Here is a 392-nt window from a genome sequence, read left to right on the forward strand (position 1 = left end):
GGTGCTCGAAAGCGGGGCTGAAGTTATTTGTTCGAAAGTTGTTGACGCTCTCCTGGAAGGGGGCCACGTGCTCCTTGTAAGGCGCCGGGAAGCCCCCCATGGCGGGCAACTCTGACGCGCCCGAGGGCCCATTATCGAAGGCGCTCCCACCGCTGCCCATCTCGAACCACCCGGCCCGGCTCGCTTCGCGACCGTGTCCTCTGCTCCCCTTCCCCAGGACCCGGATGGACTCCACCGTCTGGATGGGCTCCCCCGACATCCCCCTGCTCGAGGCGTTGTGGTACCCCAGCGTCTCAATGGGTGCCCCTTTCTCCTCGGTGCTGTCGGGGAGGTCCAGGCAGGACGAGGAGACCCTGGTCTCGATGCGGTAGTGCTCCTCCCGTGGCTGTGGG

General features: G+C 66.1%; 1 protein-coding gene across 1 annotated transcript in view; it reads right to left on the reverse strand.

Annotated features, from left to right (window-relative positions):
• Nucleotides 1-4: 4 nt before the first annotated feature.
• The window catches only part of LOC104544524 (regulation of nuclear pre-mRNA domain-containing protein 2-like), a gene marked incomplete at both ends in the record, with an annotated part of 1,945 nt that continues 1,557 nt past the window's right edge, over nt 5-392 (reverse strand). The window contains 1 exon segment of the mRNA XM_010189421.1: nt 5-392. This exon segment is cut by the window's right edge and continues 31 nt beyond it. Coding sequence (XP_010187723.1) covers nt 5-392 — 388 coding nt within the window.

This window comes from Mesitornis unicolor, unplaced genomic scaffold, assembly GCF_000695765.1.
Source record: "Mesitornis unicolor isolate BGI_N332 unplaced genomic scaffold, ASM69576v1 scaffold50107, whole genome shotgun sequence".
Classification (NCBI taxonomy): domain Eukaryota; kingdom Metazoa; phylum Chordata; class Aves; order Mesitornithiformes; family Mesitornithidae; genus Mesitornis; species Mesitornis unicolor.